The 13,045-nt window shown below is 44.9% G+C and overlaps 1 protein-coding gene across 17 annotated transcripts in view; it reads left to right on the plus strand.

Moving 5' to 3' along the window:
- Window positions 1-13,045, plus strand: part of ABCA1 (ATP binding cassette subfamily A member 1) — a 131,689-nt gene that overhangs the window by 70,738 nt on the left and 47,906 nt on the right. For all 17 annotated transcript variants that reach the window (XM_042242945.1, XM_060409000.1, XM_042242944.1 and 14 more), the window contains 4 exons: window positions 1,825-1,917; window positions 6,530-6,770; window positions 8,645-8,784; window positions 9,121-9,237. In XM_042242945.1, coding sequence (XP_042098879.1) covers window positions 1,825-1,917; window positions 6,530-6,770; window positions 8,645-8,784; window positions 9,121-9,237 — 591 coding nt within the window. The remainder of the gene's footprint in view (window positions 1-1,824; window positions 1,918-6,529; window positions 6,771-8,644; window positions 8,785-9,120; window positions 9,238-13,045) is intronic.

The following is a 13,045-nucleotide window of genomic DNA, read 5'->3' on the forward strand; positions in this document are numbered from 1 at the left end:
CCTGTGCAGGGGAGCTCAATGGGGACCTCTATGAATTTATAGCCAAGAGAATGTTTTTGGTTATGAAAAATAGTAGTAGAAATTCCAAACTGTGAATGGGTTACTGGAGCTCTTTGGAAATACTATTGGCAAGCTCTGTCTGCCTTTGTCAAGTAAATATGAGCAAGAGACCACAGTTAATAGTTGGTGCAGGCACTTGGTTCTCAGATTTTATTGTGTGGCCTTTTTCAAGGCATCTTGCCTGGGGTTAATTTTGTTCAAGGAAGTTAGACATCTTTCGAATCTGATATATATTCAACCTAACCTATATTCCTATCCTTCATTCCTGCCAATCTCCTTCCCTCTTCCTTTTTCCTTATTTTTCCTTGAATTAAAAAGAAAATTATGAAATAGTTCAAGAAATAACACACTACAGATATAGTTGCTGTCATCTGTATATTCCCCTCTTTCCTCAAAGATAGCTGGTATCTTGAAGTTGCGTATTTTTATCCAACTGTATATATATTCACATTCGGTTAATAACAATATACTGTATTGGTTTGCATGCGTTCATATTATGTATGGGTGCATGTTGATCTGCAACTTGTCTTTTTCACCCAGTGTTATGTTTTTGAGATTTATGTATGTTGATAAATGTGGCATCTGGTTACTTTTAACTGATGGCTTGGTATTCCATTTTTATTCTAAAATTTAAAAAAAAAATCCATTCTTCTGGTCTTTGGCTTGTTTTTTTCACTTTGTTCATGGTGTCTTTGGTGCGTAGTTTTTACTTTCAGAAGTTTAATCCCCATTTTTGATTTGGACTTCTGTATTTTAAGAAGACCTTCCTTACCCCAAGTTCATAAATACATTTTCTCCTGTATATCTTTTAACTTTCATTTTTAGTTTTAGCTGTTCAATCTACCAAGAATTTAATTTCATGTAGTGGTGTAAGATGGGAAAATTACTCTCTTAGATGAGTAACTACTTGTCTCAGCAACAGTGGTTGAATAGCCTGCTGCTGCTGCTAAGTCGCTTCAGTCGTGTCTGACTCTGTGTGACCCCATAGACGGCAGCCCACCAGGCTTCCCCGTCCCTGGGACTCTCCAGGCAAGAACACTGGAGTGGGTTGCCATTTCCTTCTCCAATGCATGAAAGTGAAAAGTGAAAGTGAAGTTGCTCAGTCGTGTCGACTCTTCGCGATCCCATGGACTGCAGCCTACCAGGCTCCTCCATCCATGGGATTCTCCAGGCAAGAGTACTGGAGTGGGGTGCCATCACCTTCTCTGGTTGAATAGCCTATCTTTCCTTATTAATTTGTAATATTAAATCTGATTTACATCAGTTTCTTCTCTGTATTTTATAGTATCCAAGCCCCCAAAAGTGAAAGGAAATAGTTTTTACCTCCTATGTCTCCCAATTAAGACCTCTGTTTGTAAGTTTTCCTTACCAAGGTCTCTGTGTAGGTTCAACTTTCAATATGGTAGCCTTTAGGTAAAATGTGAACTTCAAGAGAGAAAGGCAAAGCAAACAAAAAGCCCCCCACCTGGTTTTGCTCATGATTGCTTCATAGAAGGAATGAACATTAACACAGCCGGTGAGCTGTGTCACAGAGACCTACTGGTGTGTGTCATTTAAAGGAAAGCCTGGGCCCATCAGAGGACCAGGAGTGTGGGAAGGCTGGCCCCTGGCATAGAATAATTTTAGTGTCTTATTTTGGTTAAGAGTGGGTTTCTTGTGTTTCAAATTGAAGATTATGAATAGTTTTAATCAACTTGTTTAGTTTTAAATAGAGATTTCAGGTTTACATTGAGTTTAGAAACAGTTATTTATTTCTCGTTGCAGACAAAACTTAACTCTACATCTCTCTTCCCGAGCGAGGAGCTGGGTGAAGCCACAAAAGCTTTGCTGGATAGTCTCGGGAATCTGGCCCAAGAGGTAAGTCATATCTTTTCAGTCCGAGGGGGGCAGACCATCCATTATGACTTTTTTACACCCTGAACTTGATTCAGAGAGTCCATTTGATATGAATGTCATAAAAAATGTAAAATCAACTTTAGAAGCATCTGTGACCTTAAAATTACTTGGTTTGATCTCCTTACTTTAAAGATGAAGAAACCAAGACCCGTGGATGTCTCAGGGTTAATTAGCTTGTAGCTAAAAGCCCGATGTCTAGCCTAGGACTTTCTCCAATTGTTACTCTAGGTTCCGAGTTAATGACTCATTAGTAGAGGAGATGATTCCTCCTTGTCCTCCACGTACTGTGTTTGTCTTATAGCAACTTCTCCTTATTTCTTCTTCAGTAATAAAGCTGGACAGTCTTTTTACCAGAACATTTGTTTACCAACTGAAAGGGAGAAGCTGGTACCCCTAATTTAGATTTTTGCCTTGTGAACTTCTAGCCCCTTGAGTTCAACTTTGGGAATAGAGTCTCCTGATAAATGTTGAGTTTGCCTTTTGGGTCCACATGTTTACAAGTGTATTAGAATCGCCTAACTTCCTGCTTAACAGAATCACCTTTGTCATAAGATCAGAGGGCCTGACTTACAAAATTAGCGGATAAGCACTTCTCTGCCTCCCAGTCAGCGTGTGCTTGCCTTTCTGACACCCAGCCTTGTTTCAGAATAGACTGGAAAAGAGGAACCAATGGTCTGGAGCCCGTTGTGTAGAGAGCTGAGTCAGGGAGTGATGGTCAGAAACCGCACAGACCTTAATGTATAAGACATTGGGAATAATTTGTGGCAAAATTTTCTCAGACTTGGTCCAGCCTTATTATGAATTGCTTCTTTAACTCATTCTTTTTGGTGTTTTTATGATTTTTCTCAAATATCAAAGCTCACTTTATGTCTTCTAAGAATAAATACTTAGATACTTTAGCCACGTGATGTAAAGAGCTGACTCATTGGAAAAGACCCTGATGCTAGGAAAGATTGAGGGTAGCAGGAGAAGGGGGCAACAGAGGATGAGATGGTTGGATGGCATCACTGACTCAGTGGACATGAGTTTGAGCAAACTCAGGGAGATAGTGATGGACAGAAAAGCCTGGCATGCTGGAGTTCATGGGGTCACAAAGAGTTGGACATGACTTAGCGACTGAACAACAACAACAGCAAGAATAAAGTATTGCATGTTCACAAAGGAAAATGCAGAATCTTTGGGAAGTACAAAAAGCACCGAGGTTCAGCTCTGTCAACATGTTACCTAGCGTGTTACTTTCGATCCTGTTCTTTGCAATCCTGCTGCTGTGTGTCTGACTGAAGAGGACTGGCTTTCCAGCTCCTTTCAGGAGGAGAAGCCTACTTCCAGGCTGCCATCTGTTACTCTGGTTATGAATGCTGGTGACCTCTCTGTAGGTGGAGAAGTTGGGTCTCCTGGGGTTCTTCCAGGAGGCAGAATGAGAAGCAGAAACTGCCCTGCAAGTCCATTGCCATCTTTCCTGAGTCCTGTTAGCTGACGGTGACTTGCCCTGTGCTCTCTGCCAGCCCTAGAAAAGGCAGAGCAGGGATCTAACATTTGAAGCTGCCTCTAAACTCACAGTCTGGTTATAGCTGTTTCCTCTTACCTCACTGGCCTGCCTTTTGTCTAGGGTTAAAAAATAATTGAAAGCATGTGATATTCTGTTGCTCACATGGTAGAAACTCTTCAGCTGAACAATATACATTTTTCTTGGCAGCTGCTTCCTTGTGCCCCGCTTATTCCCTGGCCCTGGGCAGCAAGGGCCCCCCACTTCTTTCAGTGGAACACAAAGTCAAGTCACCGTTGCCACCAGTGACTCATTATCTAAGAGTTTCTCTGGGACAAATGGGAGAAGATAAATACATAAGTGCCCTTGTTGATCTGCTCAGTGTTTGGAAAGAAAGTTGGTTGTTTTGACTAAAACACAACCCTTGAAAGGAAAAGGGAGGTAAGCTGCCGTGTTTCTTGTGGCTTCCCCTGGTTTCCATGTGTGATCCGCATGACACATGTGATGAGGCCGACTATGCCTGTTGCACAGGTGACACCGAGGCTCAGAAAAGCTAGACGATTTGCCCACAGTCACCTAGTGGGTTAATTGGCAAGACTAGGATTTGAACCCAGGATGCTTGGCCTCTAAAGCCCACATTCTTGCAGCTTTAGCAGTTTTTTTGTCTGAACCCTCATGGTAACTGGAAATAGAGTTGGAAGGAGACTATTCGGAGAAAGAAACTGGACTAACAGGGCCGGGAGCTGTGAGGGAATGGGGACTTTGAGAGCCAGAGGGATGAAAGTGGGCATGAGCTTCACTTCTGGAAGGTGAGCCTGGGGAGGCAGGGTAAGGAGCAGTGTTTGGTTATCTGTCCACACCCCCTAGGACCCTGGCATAGCTGGGTGCTAGGGACTCAGTGGTGAGCACACTAAGTTCTCTGTTGTGGGACTGCAGTGGGGCAGGAGATAGAAATAAACCAGTCGTGTATAATGGGACAGCAAGGATGCCTGCAGTGAAGGAAAACGAAGCTGGGTAAGAGGGATGGAGGGGGATGAGGTAGTATTTTAGAGGGGAGGGTGATCCATGAAGCCCTGTCTAGTCAGGTGCCATCTGAACACGGAGGAAATAACACTGCAAGCAGGAGGAACTGTAGACCCAAATACACTGATGTAGGGCTAGATTAAGAGATGTAAAGACCAGGGAGGAGGCCGGTGAGGCCAGAGCAAAGAGAGCAAGTGAGAGGGGAGTCAGAGATGAGGTTAGAGCAGGAGGTGAGTGCCGTGCAGACCTGGAAAGGCTGGATTTACACTGAGCAAGATGGGAGGCCAGTGGAGGGTCTGGATCAGGGGTGTCTGGTGTGGCTGAGAGGATTAGAGTTGTTTATGATTCCAGTGTTAGGCTGAGAAGAGGCTGTGATGGGGCAAGGGCAGGAGAAAGCCATGGCAGTGGATTGAGAAAGCCTCAGTAGTTCATTCACTCCGTAGATGATCAGATGCCACCATCTGTGGGTTGGAGGCTGAGCGGCTGCCTTCCCTGTGGTGGGAGGCACTTCATGGGGAGGCTTGGGGCAGGAGCTGAAGTTAGAACAAGTAGGAGTCTGCCCCTAAGGCAGGTTCTGGGAAGAGCCAAGAATTTGGAATAACTCAGTTGCTTACCGTGCTTCTATCCAAAGATGTGCTGATTTTATGTGGGAAGAGATTTGTCCTTTCGATCGGGGGATGGCAGGATGGTGGTGGCGACAAAGAGAAGTGAGTGGCTTTTGTGCTGTCCTTCAAAAATCTCTAGGGCTGTTGCACCCACCAGCAAAAGGAAAGATGGCCTGACTGCCTATCCCGCTCCCTGTCTGTGGACCTCAGAAGATAAAGTCAGGAAAAGCTGGCCACCTAATTGTGTTTTCTGGGTGTCAAAGCCTCCCTCTCTGGAGGGAAGAATCTTTGTGACCTCTGACCACCCCCGGAGCACCTGGTTCCCCTTTGTAGGCTGAAGGCAGAGGCAGGGTCTGTGGCACCCAAGACCTTCTCACTCACAGGGATCAGCGGGCTCTGTGAGACAGAAAACCGGGTCATGGAGTCAGCCTAGACTGCCTCCGGAGCAAGAGTGGCGTCCCGTACCCGCTCCCCTCTGCTTGCCGCACCTCAGCCTGGACACGCAGTGACAGGGCTAGGAATGGAAAGGTGTATTAATGATTTATTGTGAAATGTGTGGAGATACAAAGTGCTCTGTGAATAGTTAATCATAAGAGCCACTGGACCAAGAAGTCCACAGCGTGCTGGAGTACATTTGTGTGTGAGACAAAGCGCTGGTCACATGTAAGTCCCAGACTCAGCCCCCGGCTGCGCGGCGCCTCTGCCTATTCCAGGCAGGGGCTGTTCTGTGCAGGGCCCTCTTGGAGAGCGGAAATTGTGTGACGTTCTTCTCGCCACGCTCTGTTTTAGCTTCATCGTCTTGATCAGAAGTGGGGCCCTCAGAGATGTGACTTCCCAAAGGTTGTGAGCCGCTGAGGACGTGGCTGAGATTCAAAGTCAAGCTCCCATCGTGTGTTCCTTCCCAGTGCCTGGTGCTTAGCTGAGACGAGGGTGGGGATTTCACACACACTGACTTTTCTGCCAAGGGGCAGGAGGTACCTCAGTTTCCACACTGAAGTTTGAGGTGTTTTAGAAATGAGGCCCTCACCGAGGATGTGAGCGGTTCCTGATGTACGCATGTGAACACATGATTCTTCAAGGAAAGCATCCTCTTCTGTAAACCCGATGATAATCGAATGAGATAAAGCCCATCACCAGGGGCTCCACCAACTTCTAGGCTGTACTTCCGTCTTTAATGTGTATGGGAATCACCTGGGCACCTGGTGACAAAGTGGATTTGAACTCTAGATAGATCAGAATCTGCCTCTCAAACAGTCTCTCAGATGACACCAGTCCCTCTTCCACAGACGGGTAGCATGGCTCTGGTGGTCCCATCACCAGGCTTCCGAGAGGCGACGCAAGACAAGTTATGTTCTGGGATAAGGCTTTGTAGAGGTGAAGAACTAACCTGTTTCTTTGTCTCTGTGTCTTCAACCTTCCCGCCTCTTTCCTTTCCACTTCCGCCTGCTCCCTCCCCCAGCTGTTCAGCATGAGGAGCTGGAGTGACATGCGGCAGGAGGTGATGTTTCTGACCAACGTGAACAGCTCCAGCTCCTCCACCCAGATCTACCAGGCTGTGTCCCGCATCATCTGCGGCCATCCCGAGGGCGGGGGCCTGAAGATCAAGTCCCTGAACTGGTATGAGGACAACAACTACAAGGCCCTCTTCGGGGGCAACGGCACGGAGGACGACGCTGGTACCTTCTATGACAACTCTACATGTGAGTGTCTACGCAGCCAGGCCCTGGCACCACCTCCGTCCCAGACTCAGCCCTGTGGGGCCCCCTCTCTCGTGCTTACCCTCGTCCTACATAGCAGCAGTGGGTACTTGTTTACATGTCTATTTGCCACCCAGATAGAGCTCCTAGAAGAGGGAATCTTCTCCTAATCAGCGAACTGTCCCCACTTGTGTGAAAGGGGCCTGGCACATCCCAGGCATACAGTGTTTTTATCAAATGAATGGATGATTGAATGTCACTGTCTCCAATTTTCTGGAGTATGTCTGAAAGTGGTTCCCAGAGTGATCAAGGTTCTTCTCATTCTCCCCATCTCCCTTCCTTTTCCCCCCTGCTCTCCTTGAGATATGCTTTATAATAAAAACTTAACAATAACAACAATAATGAAAGATAGAATTTAGGCAACATTTCCTATGTCCTTTGCATTTTTTTTTAAAGTTAATTCATTTAACCCTTATGGTAAACCTGCAAGGAAGGTTTATTTTTATTTTTTCTTTTTTGGTTGTGTGGGACCACAGCTGGTGGGATCTTAGTTCCCCAGCCAGGGATGGAACCTTGACCTCTGGCAGGGAATTCCTTGCAAGGAAGGTTTTATAGCCCCACATTTTGTAGGCTTGGAGAGGTTCAGTGACTTGGTCAAAGTCACACTGTTGCTAATCAGCAAGAGCCCGGATTCAACCAGGTCCGCCTGGCTGCATGCTTTTTGTCCATAAACACATGACCTCCAGAATACCTGTTCATGGTGGCGTGTGTGCCATCAGACTCAGGCATTTGATCTGCTGTTTGTTTTTGCTTCTTAGCTACAAGGTGTCATTAGAGAACCTTGTTACACCATATCTGCTCCCTACGCTTGGGCAGTTTTGTGGTGATGTGTGTCCTGTGCCTGTGGCAGCGAGGAGCTGGTGTTACAGCTGTAGACAATGGCATTGTTTTCCTTGCAAACATGATGCAAGTGAGCCTTTCTCCATTTCTAACCGCAGGTGTGTCTTTCAGACACTGAGTGAGGTGGCTTTTAGTGCATTACTGTAACATAAGAACCTTTTATTCTTCTCTGGAGTGAAGCACTCCAGCCGTGGCAGGTTGCTTTGTGAGCCTGAAGGGAAGGGCGCTGTAGGCAGTTTTCTGAAATGCCATCCCCTCTGCTCCCTCTCTTTGTGAGTCAACCTGAGGGAGCCTTTATTTTCACAACAGCTACAACTGTGAGCAAGTCCTCTTTTTTGTTTTTGTTTTTAAATATTATCTTTGCAGCATGTAGAGGATACTTGGAATCTAAAAGAACCCAGAGTGAAATTTTTTAAAAATTTGGGACTCTTTCTGGGTAATCAGACCTTATTATCTATTATGACTTCATATTTTTCACTTTGGGATATTCATTACATTTATTTCAGGTACTTGTTATGAGACTTAGAAATTGAAGGGAGAGTTTTTATTTCTTCTTGAAAACTAAAGTCTGAAATTCAGCCCTCTGTTTCCAGTGGAAACAAAGTGTTGAAGGCTGGCGTTAAGTCATCTAGAGCAACAACTCTAGGCTTGTGCATAGTAAAAAGCATTTTTCTATATTGTCTCAGTTGTGACATCAGCAGTGTCATAATAAACTTTGGTTATTTATCCAGCATTGTTCTAGGGGCTCCACCGATATCATGTCAGTTAATCCTCTCCATGTCTCTGCTAAGTAAATGTCATTAACTTTAATTTTACAGAGGAGTCAACTGAGGCACAAATCTGAAGTTGTTATATAACCATTAAGTGGCACAGCTGAGATTTAAACCTATGACTGACCAGCTGGTTCTAAAGCTTTTGTTAGTTTCTACAAATATATGACCATGCATACAAATATTTGCCTTTCATCCTTTTCACAGCTCCTTATTGCAATGATTTGATGAAGAATCTGGAGTCCAGTCCTCTTTCCCGCATCATATGGAAAGCTCTCAAGCCCCTGCTTGTTGGAAAGATCCTGTATACACCTGATACTCCAGTCACAAGGCAGCTTATGACTGAGGTAAGCCACCTGGGCCTGAGAGGCCCTCAACAGACTCTTCCTAGAATTAAGAACAAAAATATAAAGGTGGCTTCAGATGGAGTATATTGAGTATACTTTTCTGGGATTTCCAAAGAATGAGGACCTCCAGTCTGACCTAGGCCCCAGCTGACTACTGAGGGCCAGCTCTCCAGTCTTGGGTGTTTGAATCCCTGCTGCAGGCAGGCACTTCTTGGGGATGGGAAGGACAGGAAAAGGGCTTCTGTGATGGAGTGTCTTTTCAGGGAGTAGCTGAGTTTCTCATGTCACTGCTCCTCTTTTATTTTTTGCTGCTCCTGGCTTCCTGGTTGACTCCAGGTGAATAAGACCTTCCAGGAACTGGCTGTGTTTCATGATCTAGAAGGCATGTGGCAAGAACTCAGCCCCAAGATCTGGACCTTTATGGAGAGCAGCTCAGAAATGGACCTTGTCCGGGTGAGTGTCCCTCTGATTACTGTGTGCCTGCTTGATGCTCTTTACTTCCCAAGAAGTGACTGAGAGGAGAGTTATTTACATTGAACCCAGTACAGAGGGACAGAGCACAGCTCAAGCCCCAGGGCTATCACTTGGCAGAGGTATAGGTGATGGTGCACAGATTACACCATCTCATGCACATCAGCATCAAGGCGTCTGGTAGTCAAAATCAGAGTTCCAAGCAAGAAACTTAGGACTGGTATTTGGAGGAGGAGTTTGGTGATTACAAGACCTTAACTATTTTCTGGCTGTAGAGCCACAGCACCTTACTCAGCCCTACTGTGTCCTGGTAGGTCTTGGACAGAGGTGTGCGAACAAAAGCCTGTTCTGCAGACTTATAACAGATACTTGCTCCCCAAGGCGCTGTGTGAGTGAGGAGCCGCTGTTACTACGTGGAGGGGAATTTCACTTAGTGCTTCAGAACCACTTGAAAAGGGATAAGTGCTCTGAAGACAATTGGATTCAGAAGCGGAGGAGTCTGAGCAAGAACAAAATGTCTCCTTTGCTTGAGCCTGAGTGCCATTTAATCACATCATCCCGCCTTGGGCTGAGTCAGAGAATCATTAGACTATTTCCTGTCTCCATGGTGAGAGAGGCCTCTTCCTTTTGTTCCTGCTGCTATTAAGGACGAATGGATTTTGCCAGGTTTCTTGTCTTGACACATCATTGATCAGAAGGGCAGCTGGGTGTTACAGGTGGTATATCTACCCAGAGAGGTATTCTCACAGGCCGAGGACCCTTCCGAGATGCCCTAGGAGGGACCATACCCTGGGGGCCTTCCAGTGATGGGAAAGCTGAGTCATCTTTGTTGCACTGGTCCTGCAATTTAATTCTTAAATTGGGAGCCTTTAAAAACCAAGGGACTTTAGTCAGGGAAGCATGAACAATAATTTGTATGGATCGAGTGAATAATTCCTGTCTAATAATAACAACAACAACTTATACCCATCAAGGACGGTCTCTGTTCAGCTCCAGTCTCTCCTCTAAAAGGAATTCATGTGGTTCAGCCACAAACAGTGTCATAGATCTTGGTGTGGTCTCAGGCATCTTCTGGTCCTCTCCTTGGAATCTACATTCCTACTTGTTGGACTTCTCTCCTTCCGAGTCTCAGAGGGTGATGAGGGGCCATGTTGAAGGAACTGCATGACTTTTAGTTTGTAGGCAGATAGATGCTTCCCCTGCTTTTAAATAGGGAGTTTGACTTGGATGCTCCAGCAGGTCACAGGCTGTCAGTTCTTGTGGGATGAGGCCCTTGTCAACATGGCCATGGCATTCATTGGGGATCCTGCTGGAGAACCCAGGATGTGAAACAGGAAATGTAGGAGCTGTGGCTGGGGGAAAAGGCGCAGTGTGTGGTTGAGAGGGCCTTGGGTGTCAAGCCAAGGACTTTACCTTAAGCTCTGACACACCATTACCAAATCCATGGAAGGGTTTTTGGCAATGTATACATTACTCTGGTTTGACAGGTGGGTTGAAGAGAGGAAAGATGGAAGGCAGAAACCAGGGCAGAGGCTACCCTGGTGGGGTGAAACCTGGTGACTGATTGGTTGTGGAGGGGTGAAAGAGAGGGAAGTTTTGGGGTAATTCTTAATTTCTAGCTGATGGATGGTAGAGATATCCAACAAGTCAGTGGATACTAGGGCTTGGAGTGTAACTAGTTGGTTAGGCTGGGGACACCAGTTAGGGACTCATCAGCCTGTGGGTGGAAGTCAAAGGAGCTTCCTCCAACTGCTTTCTTTTCTTTACTAAGGAGTGTTTATTTCACTCCACAAGCTTGGGCTTCTCAGTCCTCTGCACCCCCTGAAGCCTCACATTGGGTACATGAGGCAGTGCCTGAGACTTCTGGTTCTGTTGTAGCTGTTTCTTTTTTTCAACTTTATTGAGGTACAATTGACAAATTAAAAGTGTATATATCTAACGTATACAACTTGGTGTTTTGATGTATGTTTGTACTGTGAAATGATCACTACATTGGAGCTAAGTAACATGTCCCTTCCTTCACCTAGTTACCTCTTAACAAGTGTCAAGTATACAGGATGGTATCATTAACTATGGTCACCATGATATACATTAGATCCTCAGATCTAATAATGGGAACGTCATACCCTTTGACCTCTGTGTTTCCCCAGCCCCTTGGCAACCACCCCTCTACTCTGTGATAGCTCTTATCTTCTGCTGTGTCTGGTTCTGTCTGCACCTGTTCTATCCAGAGGCACCCACAGATCTGGAGGCCCTTCTTTGTTGGGTCATGGAACCCATTGATACTCAATTGTTCTTTCTGAGCTGCTATTTGTTTCTTTCACCTTCAGCCTCTGCTTCCTCCATGGACACTGCTCCTGATGGTGATCTTCATACCCTAGAATCATGTAGTCAGTGATCCCACTGGGCACATCTCTCAGGCCTTGCTGCTCTCCTTGGCTGTATTGCTCAGAAGCCACACTGGGTAGGGTAGACCTCACCTCAAATACCACATGTCTTAACTCAGGTTTTATTTGTTCAGTTCAAGTCTCAAATAAAATCATTTCAGAATTGCTAACCCATCCCCCTGTGCACCTTTGTGAGATACAATTTTGAATCTATTATGTTAATAAAAATATATACCCTAACTGATGACAGTATCATTTGTTATTCCCTATAGGAAAGCAATTGGGAATGAAAATTGTAAGAACCATAAAAAGTGTGCTATCCCATGCACTTCCATTCCACACACCCTCAGGGATGTATCCCATACAGAAATAATTTTAAAGAAAGAAGTCACCTTACGAAACAGAATGTTATTGCTAGAATAATTGTTTTTTGTGAAAAATTAGAAATAGACTAAATGTTTCATAGCATGGGAATAGTTAATGAAATTATAGTTTATATACCCTATAAATACTATTATGCTCCCATTAAAATAGTAAATATGAAGCCACATGGGGAAAAGCTTATAATATTAGTAGAAATGAGACTGATTTTAAGAATAGCAGAGTTTGGCCTTAAGAGATTCCATTTCAGTAGAGTCAAAGTTTCATCTGCCTTCTTGAAGGTATGACAGAAGTTGTGGCTGATTCTCTTTCCCATGAGCTGAGGTTGAAACAGGCCCATTTTTCTGGCAGCATATCTTTGCAGGCCTCTGCCCCAGTCCTCTGCACCGGCTGGTTGAGTGCCTGATTGATTTCCCTGCTCTTCCATGTTGACCCATGTGGAGAGCCAGCCAGCTAAGGAAAAAGAAATGGAAGATAGGCCTCCTTTTCATCCTGACCCTTGCATCCTGTAATTGGGAAAGATCAGGTTTCACTTGGTTTAACAGCAGCATTCTTTCCCTAAGCTAAACAGGTTTGTCTTAGTTCAGTCTAGAAATTAGTCTTTATGAGGAGTTATCAGCCCGGGTCTCAAAAGAAGAAGATGATATAATGCATGGGGAAGGTGCAATAGAATTTGAAAGCCCGTGTCTCATATCCTGACTTTGTTACTTATTAGCTGCGTGACCTGATGGTTAGGGACTTAACTTCTATGAACCTGTTTTCTCATCTGTGAAATGGAAACTATTAGACATACCTTCCTTAAGATGTTGTATGAGGTGAAGTGTTCAATCCAATAGTAATTATATAGAGTATAAGTGTGATTATTGTTGTTACTGTAGTTAATAGCATTTATTATTAAGCTATACTGGAAACTGGATTCAGACTGGACTGACATTGACTGGTCAACTTCATGCCTATTAGTGTATGATTCATCCTTGATAAAAAGTTAATTTTTTCAGCCTCAGTGGTCTCACCTGTAAAAT

Source organism: Ovis aries, chromosome 2, assembly GCF_016772045.2.
Source record: "Ovis aries strain OAR_USU_Benz2616 breed Rambouillet chromosome 2, ARS-UI_Ramb_v3.0, whole genome shotgun sequence".
In the NCBI taxonomy this organism is placed as follows: domain Eukaryota; kingdom Metazoa; phylum Chordata; class Mammalia; order Artiodactyla; family Bovidae; genus Ovis; species Ovis aries.